This window comes from Caretta caretta, chromosome 6 (assembly GCF_965140235.1).
Source record: "Caretta caretta isolate rCarCar2 chromosome 6, rCarCar1.hap1, whole genome shotgun sequence".
In the NCBI taxonomy this organism is placed as follows: Eukaryota; Metazoa; Chordata; order Testudines; family Cheloniidae; genus Caretta; species Caretta caretta.
This window is the reverse complement of record NC_134211.1, coordinates 121324856-121345268: the sequence shown is the minus strand read 5'-3', so window position 1 is coordinate 121345268 and position 20413 is coordinate 121324856. Positions and strand designations below refer to the sequence as shown.

Below are 20413 nucleotides of genomic sequence, written 5' to 3'. Positions count from 1 at the left end.
AGTTCCCTTGACTCCAGTGGAATTACACAGGTTGTGCAAAGTTAAGCACATGAGGACATTTTTGAAGGATCGGGACCTTTCTGTGCAGTATTTAGAGGGCGTGTCCTTTATGATTAGTTATACAGCTAAAACTCACGCAGAGTAACTACACTATGGGGCCAGATTCTCAAGACAGCTCATTCCTCAGCAGCACCCATTTAGGCCCTTGAGTAAGCCCAATAAGAGCTGAGTCCTTTTGAAAATCTGGCCCTGATTGTGGGTGCTGAGTACTTTGTAAAAACCAGCTCAGAGAATATTATTAGCCCCGTATTTTTATGGTCCTTTATTTCTCAGATGATATAACTACACCTGTTTCCAGTGTGTCTCAGGAGTGAAAGCAGCACAGGGCTTGCCAAAATACAGAAGGCTGGGTATCTACTGGAGCTTTTCACACTCCTTTGTCACATTCCATTTCCCAAGCACTCACCTGCCTGATTATTAACATCATTAAAAATGATCCCTGTGGACATACTGCTGGAAAATGTACACATATGCACACATACACAATGGGAAAGGACTGCCTGGGAAGGAGTAGTGTGGGAAGGGGCCTGGGGGTCATAGAGGATCGTAAGCTAAATAGGAGTCAACCGTGTAACGCTGTTGCAAAAAAAGCGAACATCCTTCTGGGATGTATTAGCAGGAGTGTTGTAAGCAAGACACAAGAAGTAATTCTTCCGCTCTACTCTGCACTGATTAGGCCTCGTCTCGTGTATCATGTCCAGTTCTGGGCACCACATTTCAGGAACAATGTGGACAAATTGGAGAGAGTCCATAGAAGAGCAACAAAAATGATTAAAGGTCTAGAAAACGTGACTTATCATAGAATCATAGAATAGAATCATAGAATATCAGGGTTGGAAGGGACCTCAGGAGGTCATCTAGTCTTACCCCCTGCTCAAGCAGGACCAATCCCCAACTAAATCATCCCAGCCAAGGCTTTGTCAAGCCTGACCTTAAAAACTTCTAAGGAAGGAGATTCCACCACCTCCCTAGGTTACCCTCTCCTCTTTCAAATCCTTCCTCAAGGCATACTTCCTTCCATGATGCCTACAAGGAATTAGCCAAGGAACTACAGACAGCTTGAGGAGTAGTTGGTTACAGCTGATGTTTATTGATTTAATATTTTTAAATGGGGTATATAATAGATATGTGCATTGTATATATTTCAGCCCTAACCCTGCCAAGACTTATTACTCCCATCCTTCCCTTAACGGAACTACTCACATACTTGAAATTAAGCACCTGCATAGGTCTTTGCTAAGGTTTCTACCATTATGAACAATAATAATTGGCCATGAAAAGAGACTGTACAGACATTAGTTATAATACCACCTAGCTCTTATGTAGCTCTAGCAGATCTCAAAGGTCTTTACAACAGGGGTCAGTATTATTATCCCAATTTTACAGATGGAGAAATTGAGGCACAGTAGCAATACAGGCTTCCCCACAGTGCCCTGGTTCTAATGTGCCCCATCTCTCTTCTCAAAGGGTAATCTCTGGAAGTTAGTGATTAATTTCCTCTCAATGCAAACTTAATCCTTGGCATTTTTGCTGGGACTGCCAAAAATGATGCTAATTAGTGGTAACAGGGTTCTGACATATGGGTACCAGTCTGCTGGAAACTGGACAGAGTCTGCCAAACTCATGTCACGTGTGCAGCAGGACACCCACCAAAGAGTAAAAGGTTAAATTCATTACTGATCTAGTCTATATTGGAACCGGTCACCTGGACCTGAAGCTCCTCTATGGACCTAATTTGGCAAAACATGTAAGCATGTGCTTTGCTGAATAGAGATGGCATTACTCATGCTTACAAATAAACACATGCTTAAGGATCTGGAGTTTATACTCTCATTTTTAGCTTGGCAAACCATCCAGCCCCCTTTCGGAAAAGGAAATTTTCCCCTCAGTCCCCAGAGCCCAAGAGCAGATTTTCCACTCAGTGTACCTGCCCCCAATTCCAAAAGCCAGGTCAGATGTACAAATGCACAGCCCGCCATCACCCTCCCCCAGGAACTCAAATCCAACAGCTCTGGTGGCCCATTCCAGTTCTCGGTGCCTGACCTGGGCCCTGCCTTTGACATTAATGGCTAAACTCACCCTGTCTGCAATAGAACCAGATCAGATCATTAGGGCCTGACCCAACTCCCATTAAAGTCAATGGGAATATTTTCATTGACTGCAATGGTGCAGAATCTGGACATTTCTGAGCAAAAATTCAGAGGCAGCTCCTAATCCATTCCGCATACTCAGACGCGCATGTTACATATAAGAAATATGCTCAGTTTTCCCCAAGTCCACTTGGGTTAGATCTTTCTCTTGTTGGGCAGATGGGGACAGAGGGCTACAAAAAATATACATCCCACTTCTACTCCTATCCACAATGTTCTGTCAGACTTATACCCTCAATGTGAAACTCACCCCTGCATAAATGGCCTGTGCCCACTTAAGTCCCATGTAATCCCTGTTTAGTGTGGGGGGAAATTAAATTGTTGTCCTTAGAAATACATAGTATATTGAAAAAGCAGAGAACAATCTTTAAAATGATTAATTCAGTATCAGCCCAGAACTACAAATGAAATTGCTCTAATACGGTCCTAAGAGTTTATCACAAAGTTAAAAATAAACTTGTATAGAAGTGTTTTCTGCTTCACCAACGATATTTCAGAACTTTAAACACAAGGTAATCAAAGGTCCTCTTAGTTCAATCGGCTAATTCGCCATCTGAAATTCGGTGTCACGATTCTGCTGGACTTCACACCCACACCCTGTTATCTTAAGAGACTGAGATCCCTAGCTGGACTTCAGATTTAGATTTGCACCACAAAGTTAATGAGAAATGTTTCAAAATATACATACATTGTTTTTAGTATAATGGCTATCTTTAAATCATGGATTTAAGATTGATTATGAAAGTCAAGATGGTTGAAAATCATACAAGTCATTACCCTTACGCCCATGAACCTCTCTTTCAGCACAATCCAAGAAAGCAAGAAGACAAATGCTTTGTTACAACAGAACAGGGCAGAGACGTCTGTGGCTGTCAGCTTCTTTAAAGCCAGTAAATACAGGTAATTAGTCAAAGTCCACAGAATAGAAAAGGGAGCAGTCCTTTTAAGAAAGAGTTTCAACGTCAGACCATCTTCACCAAAAATCCGACTGCATTCCCTAAGAAAAGAAAACAGTTTAATACTCAACTCGTATTTTGTTTAATGTTCACTTGAGCATGGAAAACACGTTCTAGACTTTTATTATGTTCTAGACATAGTCAAGCGGGCTTCCTGAATACTCAGTACACTCACAAGGAAGTGAGATATTCAGCACTGATAATAACATAGCCTACTTTTCCCAGCCACTTCATGCAGGGTGATATTGCAAATAGAATAGGAGCCACTTACCTGGAAGAACCAGCCTCTATGCAGGAACAATCCTGAGTAATGTGTTCTCACATGCATAACTCAGGAGTGTCTATAATACTCAGAGTTTTGAGCCCCTGCCTACTAAATCCATGGATTCAAGGACTATAAATGCCGCTCTTAGTGGCTTGAAAACAGCCCCGCCCCCAGCCTGGAGGTTTCTCTTTTTTCTTTTATAGGAGTAAGGTCTAAAGAGGGACAGGGTAAGATACTAATAACCTTCAGTACTCGGAAATAGCCAGCTATCCCCTCCAACTCAAGTACTCTGCAGTCTTGACACAGTTAACTTCTGAATGTAATATTTCCAGACAGCTCCTGTTAGGTATGTGGAAAAATTCCCACCGTCAGCAAAATTGACCAAAAAAACAAACAAACCCCAACCCACATTTTGTGGCTCCACTTTACTACATTTTTGTCATACACACAGTGAAATGTTGTGTTCACTAGGAGAAATGGAGACATTTGTTTGCGGATAAAAACTGAGAACAAAATCTGAAGATTCACAAATACCCTCTTGTTGCTTCACACAGCTCTGAATGAAGTTGTATGGGCAGCTAATATTGGGTGGCGCAGGAATGTCGGTGCTAAAAATTCTGGTTTTAGAGACAATCTAAGTGACACTATTCAAAGTGGTGTCTCAGGTTAGAGGATAGATTGGGTAGTTTAGTGTCCAACCTGCTTAAAGGCAAATGAGTGCACCCCTTTTGAAATTTCATTGTCTTTCTCAAACCAGGTCGGCCCGTCTTTAGTTACTTTTCTCTCTTCTTCATCAAAAGATTCCATGAGACACTCAAAGTATGACTGAAGTCTTGATACAGAATCATAGAATATCAGGGTTGGAAGGGACCTCAGGAGGTCATCTAGTCCAGCCCCCTGCTCAATCATAGAATCATAGAATCATAGAATATCAGGGTTGGAAGGGACCCCAGAAGGTCATCTAGTCCAACTCCCTGCTCAAAGCAGGACCAATTCCCAGTTAAATCATCCCAGCCAGGGCTTTGTCAAGCCTGACCTTAAAAACCTCTAAGGAAGGAGATTCTACCACCTCCCTAGGTAACGCATTCCAGTGTTTCACCACCCTCATAGTGAAAAAGTTTTTCCTAATATCCAATCTAAACCTCCCCCACTGTAACTTGAGACCATTACTCCTCGTTCTGTCATCTGATACCATTGAGAACAGTCTAGAGCCATCCTCTTTGGAACCCCCTTTCAGGTAGTTGAAAACAGCTATCAAATCCCCCCTCATTCTTCTCTTCTGCAGGCTAAACAATCCCAGCTCCCTCAGCCTCTCCTCATAACTCATATGTTCCAGACCCCTAATCATTTTTGTTGCCCTTCGCTGGACTCTCTCCAATTTATCCACATCCTTCTTGAAGTGTGGGGCTCAAAGCAGGACCAATCCGCAAATTTTTGCCCCAGCTCCCTAAATGGCCCCCTCTAGGATTGAACTCACAACCCTGGGGTTAAGCAGGCCAGTGCTCAAACCACTGAGCTATCCCTCGCAGGCAGCTTAACATTACCACTTCTTAGCACGCATTATCTCACCAATGAATGCATCATAAAATTCAGACCCAAGTGGACTGAACCTAGGACCCATGAAATTGGATCATCAACAATACTTGGTATTATTAAGAAACCAGTCTAAATTCCTTAAACCCAAGAGTATTCCAAATGCCATGTGGCAATGTTGAGAAGACTCCAAAGTATGTGGGACGACTCAGTATTCCTGAGAACGTGCTGTAGTTTAATTAAAGCGAGTCAAAAAAATGCAAATTATTTTTGGTGTGGAATTCTTTTAAACTTCTATTTTTAAAAATTTCTCACAAAACTGTTTGGTTTTTCAAAGGAAATTGACATCAAAACTCTCTTTTGGTTTCTATAAGCTGGTTTCAAGAAAATAAATAAATACATACATAGTTTTCAGCAAAAAAAATTTTCGTTTTCAAAAACCAAAAAACTACAATTTTTTTCCTGAAAACTGAAAATGCTTTACTGAAAAATTTCTAGCAAAATGAAAGTTTTCCATAAAAATTTCATTTGATTGAAAAGCCATCTTTCATCCCCCCCCACCCCAAAAAAAAAGTTGGCAAAAAAAAGTTGACCAGCTGTACTTGTAGCACAGGTAACCAGAAATATGAGGGATTTCTAGTAGTCACCAAGTTCAAGAGATAAGGTAGGGAGCTACCACAGCCCTCTGGAAGTAGACATTTGATGGGAAAGCCCTTACTGCCAAAAGAAATGGACACATATGAGAGGTCAACAGGCTCACAGCCTGGATTCTGAAAATGGACAAAGGATTTGTCATCACTGGTCCATCAAATCCAGTATCCTCCTTTCTTGCAGTGTCCAACACTTGACTCCATAACATACCTAGCCAAACGTGCGATGCAATACATAGGAAACGATTTTCCTTCCTGACCTTGTTCGGCAGTTAGCTTGTGTCATGAAACACGATGTATCATTCTGCTTAGCTTAGATCACTAAAAATACTATTACTAGTTATCAGCGCTCATAACTTTATTTTGGTTATCAGTCATTTGATGACTGATGATAACCAAAATAATAGGATAATTTGATTATCCTGCCATTTTATCAATCCAGCCATTTGAGTTTATTTTAATTCTAGTATTTGGCTCTACTTCCTGCAACTGAGATCTGCATATTAACTGTCATATATACTGCATTCAGCAATAATTTCTTTGTATGTGTTCTGAACATCCTGGGCATTAACTTAATGGAGATGCCCTTTGTTCCTGAACTAAGGCACACCATAACAAAAACAGACTCACCAGCAGAATTTACTGTGCTCTTTGGAATAACTCAATCAAGTCCCTTCTAACTCATGTCTTGGCCAAGTGCAGCATGGCTAGTTTTTTCAATGTCAAGAGAAAATCCCATTATTCATCCAAACACTGGGCTGCTCTTCTCATCACCTTTCCAATCTCACCTCTGAAAGTTGTTGCTTTCAGGCAGCTAATAAGCCATTATCCTCACGATTTTTAAAATCTGCCCTCAAATAAATTGGTTAGTCTCTAAGGTGCCACAAGTACTGCTTTTCTTTTTGCGAATACAGACTAACACGGCTGCTACTCTGAAACCTGCCCTTTAAAAGGTCATTGTCACTGGGATAGCACTCAAGGAGGTACTATTATGCCATCAAATAATTTTTTTCCAGGGGAGCACCGATAGTCACCTGCTCTATTAATTCCCACTTACGACTTAAGAGTTGTCTCTTCCTTTGCAACCACTCAACCAAGGTGCTCTATAAAGCAGTAAACTTCGGTAACAATAAATTGCTTCTCCAAACTGGATCCTGATGTGCCATTCAACAAGTTAATGCTGGCATAGTGAGCTTCTTGGATAACCTCAGCTACTCCTGCTGAATTAGCTGTGCTTACAACTTATTATATTTTGCAAAGATCAGGTCAGAAATGCTGTCTGTAGAAAGAGAGAGCTTTGCATGTTCCAGAATTGTAAGATGATGTTTTGTGTCTTACATTTTTTATCTGTAAACATAATAAAATAATACCAGCCTTGATTCAGTGAAGCATATAAGTACAAGCTTAACTATGAGCATGTGCAGAAGTCCCTTTGACTTCACTGGGAACTAAACATGTGCTTAAATGCTTTGTTGAATATGGATGGACCTGGCACGTGCTTAAAGATGAGTATATGACTAAGTATCTTTCATTCCAAGGGATATAGGTCCTGATTCCAGTCTTGCTAATAGTCTGATCTTGTACCATTGGAATCAATGGGAGTTTTGGGACTGACTTCAGCGGGAGCAAGATCGGGACTATACGCTATTGTAAATCCAAAATATCTCAACTGCAGCCAGTGGAGTTTGTTTGGATTTCTGCTGGTGTAAACTAAATCAGAGTCTGTCTGACTGCCCATGAGTCTGTACTACATAAAATATGAAGGCGGGAGGTGGTACCAGCATGACTTAGAGTGGGAGATTACACACAGCACCAAAACCACCAGTGTGTTATGCAGGTGGTGCAAAGTGAGTGCTGGTGAAAGCTTTGCACCACATCACACCCCTGTGCATTCTGTATAAGGGAAAACTGGATTAGAAATGTGCTGTGGGAGAGGTTCTCTCTGACATCCCCTATGGTCAGCGGGGCAGAGAGCTGGTACTGGCAGACAATGGGAGCTGGCACTGGGAGCTGGAGAGAGATCAGACCACTCACTGCTACATAAGAGGACTCATAGAATATCAGGGTTGGAAGGGACCTCAGGAAATCATCTAGTCCAACCCCCTGCTCAAAGCAGGACCAATCCCCAATTTTTGCCCCAGATCCCTAAATGGCTCCCTCAAGGATTGAACTCACAACCCTGGGTTTAGCAGGCCAGTGCTCAAACCACTGAGCTTTCCCTTCCCCCGAGCCAGTGCCACACATGGTGGTGATCTGCCATCAACAGTACTCTAGAAGGGGGCTCTGCAATCTGGCTACCTCATCCTGTGGGTCCAAAGGCTATTCTTGCCGGGGGGCAGGATTGGGCGGGAAAAAAGAGGGCCCCGGAACCTGTCCCCTCCTCAAAGGCCATGCCTGGTGGATGGGGGAAGGAGAGAGGGCCCTGCAGGCTGCCCCTTCTCCAAATGCCCCAGCGGCTTCCCCAAACAGACAGGCTTAGAGGAAAACTGGAATCCAAGGTGTAGTAAAGCAAACAGGTCATCTCCAAAGGCAAGAGCCATCTGTTTTAAAACCTGCCCTCTAGCAAACTTCGCTTTTTCTATTGTGCACACAGGCCTCAGCCTCAGCTTGGCGCAGCGTACCACATTCTCTAGAGCTCTTGCACCTAGACCTTGCCCTTGGAGCCTGTAAACCAGAATGCACCCTATATGACTCCATCCTCTCCATATACCTGCAGAGAAGTCACTTCACTCACCACTGACACGTGCCAACCTCTGGCATGTAATGCAGCGGCTGTTTTTAACGGCACACGGCAGCACTCCACCACAGAAGTGAACACCAAATCCAGTGGAAACTGCCAGGAGGTAATGTAGATAGGTAGAATCTAAACGTAATTATGCGGATTAAAATTTGGCCAGGGCATCAGTTATGTTACTCTTGCAAAAAAGTACCACAAGATTTTTCATGGCCACAAGTTGCCACTCCCTCGCTTTTGTGTCTTAGCCGAGAGATGGCACTCCAGCAGCACAATGCCTTCGAACACCATTCTAGGCAGAGGTGGATTAGGGGTTTGTGGGGCCCTGGCCCAGACCAAGTGCGGGCCCCTCCCCACCCCTTCCTCCTGCAGTCCCCTCCTCCCCCTCAGTGCTCCTGCTGGGGAAATGGGGTCGGCAGGTCGGGGCATGGGGGCCCCCACTTGGCCGGGGCCCCTAGGCATGACCCCATTGGCCCAGTGGCTAATCCACCACTGATTCCAGGGCACTGACACTGAGGGAAAAGTGACACCTTCTGAATCACAAAAATCACTGACTGCAGGCTACATTTGTTTGCCCAAGAATTGGAGCACAGAGAAAGGGGAAAGGTCATTTGGTGTGCAGCCTTCAGGCCGGATTCACCCCAGCGGGTCCCACATAGGGAAGGCAGCTCCATAAGAGCCCCTCCAGGAGAAGCACTGAATTAGTACCTCTCTTAGCTGGCTTGGTTCTTGCCTTCTCTTGGGCCAGCCCCTGCCACTTTGGGGGCTGAACCAGGCACCCCAGGGCTGAATCTGGTCCCTCATCTTAAATGTCCTCTGAAGTAAGGATTTGTATTTAGCAGTGTAATTCCCAAGGGGACTGGGGAAATCTGGCTGAGCTACTGTGGGGAGTGCAGGGGCAAGAGGGCCAGAGTGACAAACCACATTTAGTCGGAGCTCTGCTTCTGCTTGTCACTAGAAATTCAATACTTCCCAGCGAAGTCGTCTCTTGCTGGCACCCGCAGCCATAAACAACGTTTGTCCTCAGGGCCTCAATGCTACTCAGCACCTGCTGGCTTTCCCTGGACTCCTAGGTGCAGTAGGTATTCTGGATTGAGTGCTTGAGGGAACGCACTCTAGATCCTACTGTGCCCACCATTAGGGAACCACCACTTGGTACCAGCCCTTACTCAGTGGTATGTGAGATGCCATCCAACTATTTCCAGGGAACAACTACACATACCACTGTGGGTAGACTATTGGCAAAGGCTGACTTTTTAAGGGGGAACCGCTTTCCCTGTGAGGTCCACAACATTTCATTACTCGCCCTTCGTAAAGAGTTCGGGCTTCATGCTTCCCTCACAATTCAGGCTCTCTGGCAGGTGCTTACGCTTAATCTACAACCAGGAGGAAAACGGCAGGAGTTGTATTAAAATACTCTACCTTAAGAAGGCTAAAATTGCAAATTGAAATTCAGGGGACCGGTTGCAACAGTGAGTCACTTTTGAGACTAAAAAACAGAATCTCAAGGGTAAGTGGTAAGAGTTTCAAACCAGTTTCAAAGACTTTAACCTTCATAATCCAGCAAACCCAAAGCTGAAAACCAAGACTTTTGTCCTGACTAACAGGACTTTTTTTTAAATGCAAAAGAAGCAACAAAGGCTCTGTTTGGCTTTGATAGGCTGGGGTGATATTTCGAAAGGAGAGGACATTATTACTGCCATAGTGGAGATGTTATAGGCATAATTTGTTATGGTCTGTTGCAGAACCTATAGGACAAAATTTCATGCCTCTTTAAGCCACCAGTGAATCACTCTGTCCTACAGAAATAAAAAAACAACACCACACACATACTACTAGCCTAGGGGTAAGCATGGGCCAGACTTGACTGAAACAAATGATCTATTTCACAAAACTAAAGCCAGCAAAGGAAATAGCAAATGGTAGAAAATGAAAGTGAGGACTTGTTAACAGGGAAAATGCTTAAAGCACAAAAGTAATAACCATAAATACATTTTAAAAACAATAAATGATGTTTTAGGATGGTAATAATCAGAAAAACAAAAAATCTCAAGAGACAAGGATAAGTTTGGATAGTATTATGGGATGATTTTTCACACCTGGACGTTCCCAATTACATAGATAGATTTGGGTTCACCTAATATATGAACCCAAATAATAATACTACCTAATTCCCTGATGTGCCTGTGCAAATCAGATACACTGGCCACTATTACAAAGTCATCATTTGCCAACAGATACCCCCCACCCACACACACACTGGAGCCTGAAATACCACAATTTCACCATATACCTAGAATTGGAAATACTCTGGGAGCTACATAATATCTGTTGGCAAATTCTGATTTTCTACTAGCAAACACTCATACACATTAGCCCTGGCACCTAACTTGCCATTTGTACACGCTCAAATACTTGATTTGCATTTGCTTATCTGATATTTGTGTGCATAAAATTCCCATATGCGCGCAAATACATACATCCAACTTTGACAATTGGACTCTAAAGGTTTGTGTTGTTGGGTTTTTTTAAATCCAGGGGCCTTTTGTGAGTGTGGGTCAAAGCTCTCAGAATGTCCTAGTTACATTTCGGTATTCCATGAGAGAGAGATCCCTGGAAGCCATTGTGGGGGTGGGGAGGAGCTGACAATAAAATCCCTGTAATTTGGATAAGAATACGTTGAAACCCCACTGCACCAGACATATGGCCCGGGGCGATGGATCCCTCAAGGTGCCCAGCACTCTCTGCTCTCAGGATACTCAGCAGGAGATGCTCCTCAGCTTCCAGGATCAGGCCCACACAGTCTACATTCAGCTGATAGTATTATACTTCCAGTCAACATCAACCAAAGCAGAATCTTCCTTTTCAGGGCCTGGCCCATTGACCTCAATGGGTTTTAGATCAGGCCCAGAGAGTGCATTAATTCAAATAAAATTGTAAAACACTGTTTTACACTGTCCAAGGGCATAGTACAGGGCATACATGTTTTAGTGATTATAGGTTGTATGAACTGGTAGAGGGGAGGTGGTTCTTTCTTAATAATACAGTAATTTGCAGGCTGCACAAATGGTTATTCTCAGATTTTTGTTGTGGTGGATGTATAATCAGATGATTAACTGATTTACACACAGAAACGATTTGTTCACACAGATAATAGCAAAGCATTCATCCTGATGCTCATTCATTTGTTCTATATTTACTAGTATTGGGCTACGCTCTCCTTCCTGGCCTCACACGCAGAAGCCAAGCGGATAGTGGTTGGTGTTCTCACAAACCATCACAGTTTAGGAAGAACCAGGATGAAGGGATCGTTCTTGCACAAACCACTGTGATCTTTGAAGCAGCAATTAATTAAGTGCAACTGTCCAATTTTAGATGGTCTGATATGATGTAAATAATAATTTAAGTCCAACTTCAGACCTAGGATCCCTACAAGAGCATCAGAGTGAGGGATTTGGCCCATTGGCCCCAATCCTGCTGCTGTTAAAACTCTTAGTGTTCTCAATGGAAGTATCACTCCACCCTCAGTAAGGAGTCCAGACCAGAATCTGATACCCATATGTTTACTAATACCTTACTTCACAGACACTGTTGAAACCAGTGGGGTTGCTTGCAGAGCAAGGTGTTACCAAGTAAGAGTAAGAGTATCTGAATCTGGCCCTTGTTTAAAATTGCCCTGTGATTGCTTTGGCAAGATGTTTTACCTCTGGTGAGTTGAATTCAAGTTGCAGTCCCTGGAGCAATTGCAAGCTGGCTACTGGAGAGGAACAGGGATGTGTAGAGGGTTGCACCTTTCTAATGACTGGTAGCCAGACTCCCGAGGCCTCACCCCCTGCTCTGCCTCTTCCCCACAAGACTCCACCCCTCCTCCGCCTTTTCCTTCAAGACCCTGCCCCTCCTCTGCCTCTTCCACCCAGGCCCCACCCCTGCTCCGCCTCTTCCCTCGAGACCCCGCTCCTTCTCTGCCACGTCCCCCAAAACCCTGCCTCTCCCCCTGAAACTCCACCTCCTCTCCACCTCTTCTCCCAAGGCTTCATCCCCTTCTCCACCTCTTCCTTCCCAGATTGAAAAAAAAAGGGACATCAGGGCTTGTCAAATGGCACCAAGACAGACAAGCCGAAACCCAGACTGTCTGGGTGAAAACAGGATGGGTGGCAACCCTAGATGTGTATGTCACTGTCCATATAACCTAACATTATAACTGCAATTATGCTCCCAGCATTTCTTCACTTCAGACTGAGTTTGCTCTCAGCCCATAGCAAAGTGCAGTGTGTAGCTGCTTTGTGCAAAGTGCAGACTAGGGAGGGAAGTGTGACTCTATAACTCACAATTCCTTCTCTGGGTCTCCCAGCATGGGGGGAAGCAGCCTTTATGGAAAGGGGATGAAAGCCATCTCCCTACTCCCCTCAAGGCAGACTGTGGCCTGATATGTGGAAAGCCTACACAGGGGCATGCGGAAATGGTTTTCATACCATTATTCCACCTACAGGGGCCCTTAAGACAAGCCACAGTCTTCCATCTCCCCAGCTTTGAGCTTCATCTTGGCCAGCTCTGATTTATTCTGGTCAGACTTTATACTAAGGTTGTATATTACAGGTGCAAATAGTATCTGCTATACATGGCTATAAGCACATCAATACAAGGTATAATCCATGTTTGTAATCCATGGTTATAAGCAACCAATTGACCTGTTGAACTCAATAACAATCTATAAAAATTAACCATTTATTCAAGCATATGTAAATAATCTATTAACTTCTAATAAACTATATATGACTGGGACCTTAAAATAAAGTGTGATCTTTATTCTGCCCCATCACACCAAAAAGCAAACTATATAACTAGAGTCGAAGAAAACAGCTGTCATTTGAGTCAACAGTTATGGAGATGCTTAAAGCAACAGTGTCACAATAAAACCTACCTGAATTTTTTGATTGGAGACTGCTTTTCCTGTGCAGTTGCAAGGTGCCCAGAATAATAAACGGGGAAAAACATAATGTTCCAGTTTGTTGAAAACCAAGTCATGAAAAATGGATAGTCAAAGTTCTTATATGTGATTTTCACAATCTGTGTGGTTCCAACCCAAGAGGATGAGACTGATAAGATTATTAGAAATCCCCAGACAACCTTAAGAAATGTAGATGTGCAAGATTGACACCGGGTCTGTGATTGGTTTTCTTGGCTGTTGTTCTCGGTATGGGTTTGTGTCCCTTCTTCTCCTGAAAAAAAGAGGAGAGTTACAGGCAAAATGGATCCATTTCAAGGAATTCATAATTTCTGCTATAGTATCGGTTTCTTTAGCACCTCATCCCCCTGGACCAAACACAATGCCCCCCAGACAAACACTTGGAATGCTGCAAAGAAGTACTTCAGTAATAAAACAACTGCAATTTCAAGGTGATGGGAACAAAGTACAACCAAATTACAGTGGCACAAGATACCAGCCACTGTTTCGAGGCCTTCTTTTGTCAGTCAAGCCTGTAGCGTACAGCTGTATCCCTCTCTTAAGGCCAACTATGTTACAAAACCAAAAACTGTATGTTTACTATGTAAGCCCATAGATCTGAAACTAGGAACAAGCCTTTACAATTCAAAGGTCTTGACTCAGAAAGCATATTTTTATTTACAAGCTTAGGGAAAAAATAGTTTGGTCATTTCCTTTTAAAGTTCATCACATAGAATGAGACAGATTTGCAGCTGTACAGTTAAAAATGGAAATGGAACAAAAGTAGATCTTGGTAATAAAATCAGTAGATAGAAACAAAGAAGAAATAGATTGTGATCATTCCATACTCTAGTTACTGTGGAAATGGTGAAACAGTTGATTAATTTTGCTCCTTGGTCTGATGTGCCAGTAGAATAGTCAGCCTATCTTACTACATGAGAATGTAGCATGGTGGTTTGGTTTCAGGAATAAAGGGGTTAATGTTAAAAATCACTACAAGTAGCTACTCCACATGAACAACAGCTACCTTAACTACACGTTTTTACTGTCGATAGGTTTGACCAGCGTATAACATTATATATTGTGGGGATCCATTTGTTTATTAATGTGAATAGGAACTATACACCAGCTGTGAAGACAGGCTACATCATGAGTTCTGTTATAGAGCAGGTCAACATAACAACATGTGAGAAAGGCAGGATTTCAGACCAAAGCTTGACTTCCCTTTGATGCAGTTGCTTTTGATATAGGATTAACATTATGTAAACGTAGTGGACCAAGTTAGTAGAGGTACATCAGGGTGAATTTGATCTCGGAAGTGTTTCTTTTAATTATATCAGAGAATGCACTATAACCAAGAACTTTATAATGAGGAAACAGTGCATTTTGCAACTGTGCAGTGGCCTGTTTTTTGAATATAGATGGTAAGGAGGTACACCAGCAGGAGTTTTAACTCCTCGTTGGGCCACCCAAACCAGAGAGGTCAAAGGATAGGGACTAGGCCCGCCCACTCCAAGTCCCACTGGACCTCCAGGTTGGGGGTTGAGCAATAGGCCAACAATCTAACCTCATAAAAGAGTTAAGTTACAGAAACACAACGCTGCAGCCATTCCAGCAAACAGCACGAGAGACAGAGACGGCCGAGCCTTGTTCATGCCCAAAGTGACAGCTATTTAGCTGTTCCGTTTAACAGTGAAAAAAAGAGTTCAAATCAAATTAAAGGTCTATTAATAACATGCAGAGAATAATTAGAAAGTGCTTTGAAAAGATAGCTTTTACAAAATGCAGTCAGTTTAACATTCTCTTCAACTGATGGGGGGCAGGAGCGAGAGCATGATATTTTAGTCATACTAATAATGACTGACCGCTACTACTGAAAGGTAAATTATAGTTTGTTTGCAAACCAGAGATGCCTGCACAGAACATGTTATGTAATATTCACACGTGGGGTTACCTGCAATGCAGAACTACGAAGCAATTAACTCTCATTGATCTAACAGTTACAGTAATCACAGAATAATAGAAAGCTAAAACACCTTTGCACGGGCCCTACATTTTCCAATTACCAAACAACTATGTAATTACTATAACTGTGCACGAAGCTATCATTAGCATTTGGTTTGGATTTTGCAGCCGCAGATGTGGATGTTATTGAAAACAAGAGAAACATACACTCCTTGTGAGTTCTTGCTTGGTTCAAAAAGGTACATGAGCCTCCAGTCTGATTAATCTTATATGGTGGAATAGGGGAAGTAGCATAAGTTCCTTCAAAAGTCCATGGGATTTCTGCTCCAAAATCACTTAAGCTCTTCAAAAGTCTCATCCACCAGCAAAGATAAAAAAAAAACTAACGATTCTGAATAACGAGCCTGCGGCCTGGATTCCAAGAGGGTGGCCTACAGGTATAATGGGCATAAATAAATCCATACTAAACGGGTAGGAAATTTCCAAAGATTCCATTTCTACTGGTCATCAGGGTGGAGCCAGGCCTGGGCAGGGAAACAGAACCAATGTGAGCTACCACAAAATAAACAAACACATCAGTCAAAGCAACCAGTAAATAACTTTTCACAACCACCAAGATGGCAGCGCTCTTCTGTGTCTGCAATTAATCCAATCAGCAACATAGCAATAACCATCACCTGTCATGGGCATGGAAACAAATTCGGGGATCCAAGAAGCGCAGAGGAAAAGGAACAGAACTGATAAGACACTGTGGCCGGAGGAACACGGTATTGGAAGGCAGCTAGTGACCAGAAAACCCCATACATTCTGTGTTTAACTTTTCGTTTAACATAGTCTTTGCTTATGATGGCTGAATGGCAGTATGGTAACAAAAGGGGTCTTGCAAAGGAATGGTACGTGAAACAGCATAATGCACAGGCTGCTCTTCTACATGCATCAGTGTCCGCCATCCATCTTGTAGACCTGAAATTTAGGTCACTATGCTTTCTTTGTGACTACTCCTCATGTGGACCTATATTGTCCCTGTCTAGCTACAGTACTTTCCCAAGACAACCTTGCTCGATCTTATTCCTTAGAAAGGGATGCCCAGAACTGAAAAGGGATGCAGTCAAACGTGATAGGGTGCCAAGTTCAAGGAGAATCAGGTCAGGGAGCTACCACTCCTCAGAGGGACCAAGGTCCTTCCTTAGGGAACTCAGGATTGATTCTGATTTTGGTTTCACACAGGTGTTGGCTTGAATGATCACCAGTATAAGTGAGATCAGAATCAGGTCTCTAGTGTCTTGGGTATGATCCTTCTTGCATGCTATTCACTGTTGTCTCAGGGTATCTCAGATATTTCTCCAGGATACCCAGCAGTTCTCTCTGCAACTCGTATACTTTCTTTCTACAGGACTACTAGCTCCCTCAGTTCACCCAGCTGATTGGGACACTAGAAATGGCTGCCTCTTCTCAGAGTTTGGGCAATGGAGAGACAGAAAAGGAGACTCAACTCCCACATTCTCAATGTGTTTGGGAGATTCAGCCTCCACCGCCTCCTCCTCCTCTTGCCACTTTGACTCCAGGGTTTTCCCAAGGAGCTTGGGCAATGATGCTATTTCAGTCCCAACTGCTCTCCTCCTGCTAGAAGAATTCAGCAGACTTGAAAACTCTGCCTCAGGCCAATGCATCATAGTTGTGTCCATCCCACCCACACGGATGAAGGAGCCACCAGTGCCCAGGTTGATCTGCTGATGGAGAAACGAGAGGCAGCACCATACCTACAGGTTCACTTGGGCTACACTGCTGCAGTAAAGGGGGAGGCTACATCCCGCGGTGAGCCCTGATGCCTTCCTCAGCAGCTGACTGGTGATCTGAGCTGGGGTTGATGGTCTTGCCTAGATATCGTTCCACCTCTTGCTCTTTCTCTTCCTCCTCTTCAGAACATCCATGGTCTGGGGTGAGAGGGCCAGTGGCTTTGAGAAGGAATAGAGCTGGCTTTTAAGGGTCCCTGGGCTCTGGCCTGGCTGAAGCTGAGGAAACACCACTTTGTAAAACTAATGGTGTGTTATTATTTATCATCCTTTAAAGGTCTTCCATGGCTATTGGGCTTATACATCCAACTTCTCAGATACTAAAGCATATATTCCTATTAGGGACCATGCCTCTTTTCCCCCTCCACTCTTCAATCCCTCCAAACCCCAATTTTCCATAGACAAAGGAATGGCTTTCGTGTGGCTGTGTTGTTCATGGCACAGGAAACCATGTCAATGCTTTCTGACATTGCACCAACCACGGCATCCTTCCAAGACAGACGAAAGCAGCCTTTTGCAGGCATATCGCCTTGCCAGATATGCGGCTATTGTGCCTACCTGATCTGATCTGCCTCTCGACTCTGCTGTGCCGGCAAATTCCAGAGGGGCTTCGACTCTGCAGCTCAAGAATGGGAGCAGCAGAATCTTCCGCAACAGATAAAGGGGAGAGCTGCCTACTGATGCCACTGCGTGTGCTGGGGCAGTTGGCTCCTGGCTTGCATCGGGTGACAGATGATCGGGAGACACCTGAGAAGAAAGAGTTTGCATAAGTTTGACTGTAAGTGCCCTTGAGGACAAGGTGCTGTGGGATTTCAAACATCTTGACAGTGAAATGCATACAAATGACTCATGGGGGAGGGGTGCACACAGCAATAATCAAAGCCCCCGCTGGCCAAAAATGAATTAGCTTCCCCCTCCCATACACAGAAGCTCCCTACGATGATTAACTGTTTTTCCTGAAGGAATTAGAGACCTAAACTGAAACACATTTTTAGCTACCATGCGTCATCCATTTGGTTTGAACAATCAAAGAGGCATTTGTACTCACGTGGACCCTTCCTGACCACTGACACTGAAACAAGCAAGAGTGGAGGACACCATTTCCTCATGGCATGGGAAGGGATTTTCTTGGAATGATCCTCCCCTGGTGTCACCAAGGACAGCCTTACAAGAGGAAAGTTTCCTCTTTGTTACATCCTGCAGAGTGTCTCACCATTGATACTTGAAGTCCTTGATGGTTGTATAGAAACAGAAGCCAGTGATAACCGTCTGAAACCAGGACAACTGTTCTTTCTATCACTGGAAGGAGTCTGCTTTATGACTTCAGACCCAGTTAGGGTGCTGAAATGCTTTCTGGCTAGCCACATCGGCACCTCAGGTCTTCAGAGAAGTTGTCTTTTCTCCTTCTGCTCGATGGAAACAACACCAAGGCGGAATAGGTGCCTATCCCTAGGAGGCTGGAGAAGAGGTGGAAGGCAGCAGGTAAGATCCAGAACCCAGAAATACATGGCTGGAATCAACCAGATGTTAGGTTGATATAAATTTTGCTGCTGAGGAAGACACCATGTTCTTTGAGCGAGAACTTGCAGGAGTGAATGAAGAACCAGCAGATGACAGAGGAGAATGGACACATCAGCATAATGGTCTGAACCTGGCCAACTAAGCCTGGCTCTTCTCTTCCATGTGATGAATGTCTTGCACAGATTCACAGATTTATTTGAGGCTGGGGGCTTATTTAATCTGTCAGCACACAAGCAGCACATCAGTCACTAAGTCAAGATCACATGGAATAGGGAAAGAAATGTAAGACATGATTTGGAAATTAATTGTGGCTGCCTATCCCCTCCCCTAGCAGCTGGATTTTCAATAGGTAACTTTATCACCCAAACCTGTGGTGTTATTTATACCTACACTGGCAATTGCTGGCTTTGCCATGACTCTACTGACCTTGGCATGCCAATCAAATCTGTTTTCCAAAGTAACTGAATATAAACCCTGCTTATAAGATGCCAACTGTGCAACGATATAGCAGACTAACAGAATGATTATTCCTTCTTTACACAACCAACAAGCAACACTTGGGCTTTTTGTGAGTGCAGGTAATTCCATGCCAAACAATGGCACCAGGGCATATAGACACAGAGGAACGTGTCTGATGGAGCCCATGAAACAAGTTACATCCTTCTCTGGGAAGGTGGGATGGGTGTTGTATGTTCTTTCCCATTTGCAAATCTGAAGTCACGTTTGCTCTACTATCACCACGTACAACATAGTGGAAGATACAAGCAGGGCTAATAATTATGTTTTGTAGGTATGGTCTTGTCATTATACAGAAGAACATTCTCTCCAACAGATGCAACTTTCATTATCCAGATCCTGTCAGTTCAGTTCCTCTATATTAGGTAGACAGTAGTCAGAACCACCAGCTAAACCTTTGAGGATGATCTGCCTCAAAGTTTCAGAGTAACAGCCGTGTTAGTCTGTATTCGCAAAAAGAAAAGGAGTACTTGTGGCACCTTAGAGACTAACCAATTTATTTGAGCATGAGCTTTCGTGAGCTACAGCTCACTTCATCGGATGCATACCGTGGAAACTGCAGCAGACTTTATATACACACAGAGAATATGAAACAATACCTCCTCCCACCCCACTGTCCTGCTGGTAATAGCTTATCTAAAATGATCATCAGGTTGGGCCATTTCCAGCACAAATCCAGGTTTTCTCACCCTCCACCCCCCCACACAAATTCACTCTCCTGCTGGTGATAGCCCATCCAAAGTGACAACTCTTTACACAATGTGCATGATAATCAAGTTGGGCCATTTCCTGCACAAATCCAAGATTTGTGTATATAAAGTCTGCTGCAGTTTCCACGGTATGCATCCGATGAAGTGAGCTGTAGCTCACGAAAGCTCATGCTCAAATAAATTGGTTAGTCTCTAAGGTGCCACAAGTACTCCTTTTCTTTTTGCCTCAAAGTTGTTATCAGCCAGCCTTCTCTTTCTCCAAGTTTGGATATCCGTGTTCTCTCTGTGAGAAATTCACCCCAGTGCAGAAGTTCAACACAAGGGCTACGCCTGAGACCTCAAGTCAGGTGGGTAGCGATGCAACCCCATGCTCTGAGTGTTCCTAGCCTCTGTTTGCCAGAAGCTGGGAGTGGACAACAGTGGATGGATCACTCGATGCCTGCCTGTTCTGTTCATTCCCTCTGAAGCACCTGGTACTAGCCACTGTTGGAAGACAGGATACTGGGCTAGATGGACCATTGGTCTGACCCAATATGGCTGCTCTTATGTTCTTATGAGTTTTGTAACTGGTAAAATCATCCTATAAATACTCCTAGCTGAAATGCGTAACTATGA

General features: G+C 43.6%; 1 protein-coding gene across 5 annotated transcripts in view; it reads right to left on the bottom strand.

Moving 5' to 3' along the window:
* The window catches only part of SLC35F4 (solute carrier family 35 member F4), a 184768-nt gene that overhangs the window by 18399 nt on the left and 145956 nt on the right, over nucleotides 1-20413 (bottom strand). For 2 of the 5 annotated variants that reach the window (XM_048855213.2, XM_048855214.2), the window contains exons 2-4: nucleotides 17610-17798; nucleotides 13270-13567; nucleotides 2988-3207 (exon numbers count right to left, since the gene is read on the bottom strand). In XM_048855213.2, the coding sequence (XP_048711170.1) occupies nucleotides 2988-3207; nucleotides 13270-13567; nucleotides 17610-17798 (707 nt within the window). Of the gene's footprint in view, nucleotides 1-2987; nucleotides 3208-13269; nucleotides 13568-17609; nucleotides 17799-20413 lie in introns of those variants that run through there. The other 3 variants (XM_048855215.2, XM_048855216.2, XM_048855217.1) reach the window with 2 other exon arrangements.